At 34.2% G+C, this 2,653-nt stretch overlaps 1 protein-coding gene across 1 annotated transcript; it reads left to right on the top strand.

Moving 5' to 3' along the window:
* The first annotated feature begins 1,762 nt into the window (after nucleotides 1-1,762).
* LOC141695431 (putative mitochondrial protein AtMg00860) lies at nucleotides 1,763-2,332 on the top strand. Its single transcript, XM_074499679.1, has one exon. The coding sequence runs from the start codon at nucleotides 1,763-1,765 to the stop codon at nucleotides 2,330-2,332; it is 570 nt and encodes a 189-aa protein (XP_074355780.1).
* The last annotated feature ends 321 nt before the right edge of the window (nucleotides 2,333-2,653 follow it).

The following is a 2,653-nucleotide window of genomic DNA, read 5'->3' on the forward strand; positions in this document are numbered from 1 at the left end:
TTTTTTTGATAAAGCGTGCTAGTTAGTGATATCCAGTTATCTCTGATTTTCATTACATAATGTTGATATCATGATTACAGCTCTGTTCCTATTACTGTTACATTACTGTTTTCTTCCGTTATTCATATTTTGGTACTGCTGAGCGATTATGCTCACCCTTGTAAACTGTTATGTATATCTCGCAAATGCCTAGAAGATCAGTCAGATAGACCCATGTTCCCGCCCCTACTGGACCTGGCTCCTCTGAGGTAGTTTGTATCTGACCATGGGGTCTGATGAGTTGCTGAATAAAGTTAGTGTGTGTTAGATGTTGAATAAAGGGTTTGTAATAATGAGAACCTGAATTATACTTGAACCTGGATTAGATCTTGGTTTGGGGTCAAGTTAGTATATTTTAATAATAATCTCGTTATTTATATTTTGGTTGTTGTGTTTGGTGACGTCAACTCCTGACCCCGGGGTTGAGGCTGTCACACTATCTATCATTTATATGACAAAACAGAGTATGAAAAGAATTTGAAGATCAAGTTAGAAGATATTTTGTTGAAAAAGATTGATGACAAAGTTAAAATTTTTGTTCAGATATATTGCAGAGTTTATCAAGAAATATGAAGATCTACATCTGAAATAAAGTAAGCTTTACACTACTTATTTTATCTATCTGGTTTTTGGCACTAGATAATTCTATTGGAAATCATGCTTATTCTGTAAAGCATAAATTGGGGGAGATTGTTGAGAATTGGCTAAGTCGAAGATCAGGATCTATGTCATGATCAGGATATGATCAACTGCTCTAATATGATTATCCGTTAAAAGCTTCGATATCATCCGTTGATATACATAAATGATTATTTGTTGAAGTAAACTACTTATCCGTTGATCAAAGTTATCCGTTGAAGAATGACTTGGATGATAAGTCATGACTGTGAGATAAATAAGAACATGTTGATTTATAAGATCTTAGTTGATTTAGATATGTAAAGTACTAGAGTTATATTGTAACATAACTTGTAATTGATAGAGGACTGATTTGTAGCTGTGTAGTATATAAACATAGAATATGTCATCACAATGTGGTGCACCACTCGAGTATTCTTATAACCTAGAAGCTCTTAAGAATATTATTCTTGAGAGAGTTTTGTAACAGTTTATTAAAGATCAATATAAACTATTATTTGATTCATCTATTCTTACTTTACTTTCATAATACATCGATTTGTTTAGTAATTGTATCCAACCTCCCTTAAACAATTACTTTACTGGGAAACAAAAAGTCTTTCCAAATAAGTTACCAGTACTACCCTCAGAGCGTGAGATAAAGTTTTCCATTGATTTAGTACCTGGAGCCGAACCAGTATCAAAAGCTCCATACTGCATGGCTCCAGTAGAAATGAAAGATTTGGCTAATAAACTTCAGGATCTGTTGGATAAAGGTGTAATTAGACCAAGTATATCTCCCTGGGATACGCCAGTACGATTTGGGAAAAAGAAGGATGGAAGCATGAGGTTATGTATCGATTATCGAGAGTTAAATAAGTTGACAATTAAGAATAAGTATCCCTTACCAAGGATCGATGATTTATTTGATCAACTTAAAGGAGCAGTTTGTTTTTCAAAAAATGATTTAAGATCTGGCTACCATTAGTTAAAGATTAAGCCCGAGGACATACCAAAGACTGCGTTTATGAAAAGATATGGACATTATTAGTTTCTAGTGATGTCATTCGGATTAACAAATGTACCAGCCGTATTTATGAATATCATGAATAGAGTGTTTAAGGAATACTTGGATATGTTCGTGATTGTATTTATTGATGACATCTTGATCTATTCGAAGTCTAAAGTAGAACATGTGGAATTGTATGCCAAGTTCTCGAAATGTGAATTATGGTTGGATGAAGTTCAGTTCTTGGTTCATGTGGTTGGTAAGGATGGTATCAAGGTGGATCCTATAAAGATTGAAGCTATATCAAATTGGGAGCAACCAAAGACATTGACGGAAGTCAGAAGTTTTCTTGGGTTAGCTGGTTATTACGAAAGATTTGTAAAAGATTTTGGAAAGATCGCAACTCCAATGACAAAGTTAACCAGGAAAAATGAGAAGTTTGTGCGGAATGAGAAATGTGAGGAAAGTTTTTTAGAATTGAATAAAAGATTGGTGACTGCTCCGATATTAGCACTTCCAGATGGGACGGGGAATTTTGTAATCTATAGTGATGTTTCTTTAAAGGTTTTAGGATGTGTATTAATGCAGCATGATAAATTTATTGCCTACGCCTTCCGACAGCTAAAGCCTCACGAGCAGAAATATCCAGTACATGATTGGAGTTAGCAATAATAGTATTTGCGTTGAAACTATGGAGACATTACCTGTACAGAGCAAGATGTGACATCTATATGCATCATAAGAGCATAAAGTACATATTCACTCAGAAAGATTTAAACATTAGAAAAAGAAGATGGTTGGAATTGATTAAAGACTAAGATTGCTCTATCAACTATCATCTGGGTAAAGAGAATGTGGTAGCAGATGCTTTGAGTAGGAAAGAAAGGTTGAATATGATTGAGATCGCTAAGGAATTGTCAAAAGAATTGGAAAAGTTGGAGATTAAAATTCGAGTACGTGGAGATGATAAGGAACAACTGTATGAAA

This window comes from Apium graveolens, chromosome 2 (genome assembly GCF_009905375.1).
Source record: "Apium graveolens cultivar Ventura chromosome 2, ASM990537v1, whole genome shotgun sequence".
Taxonomy (NCBI): domain Eukaryota; kingdom Viridiplantae; phylum Streptophyta; class Magnoliopsida; order Apiales; family Apiaceae; genus Apium; species Apium graveolens.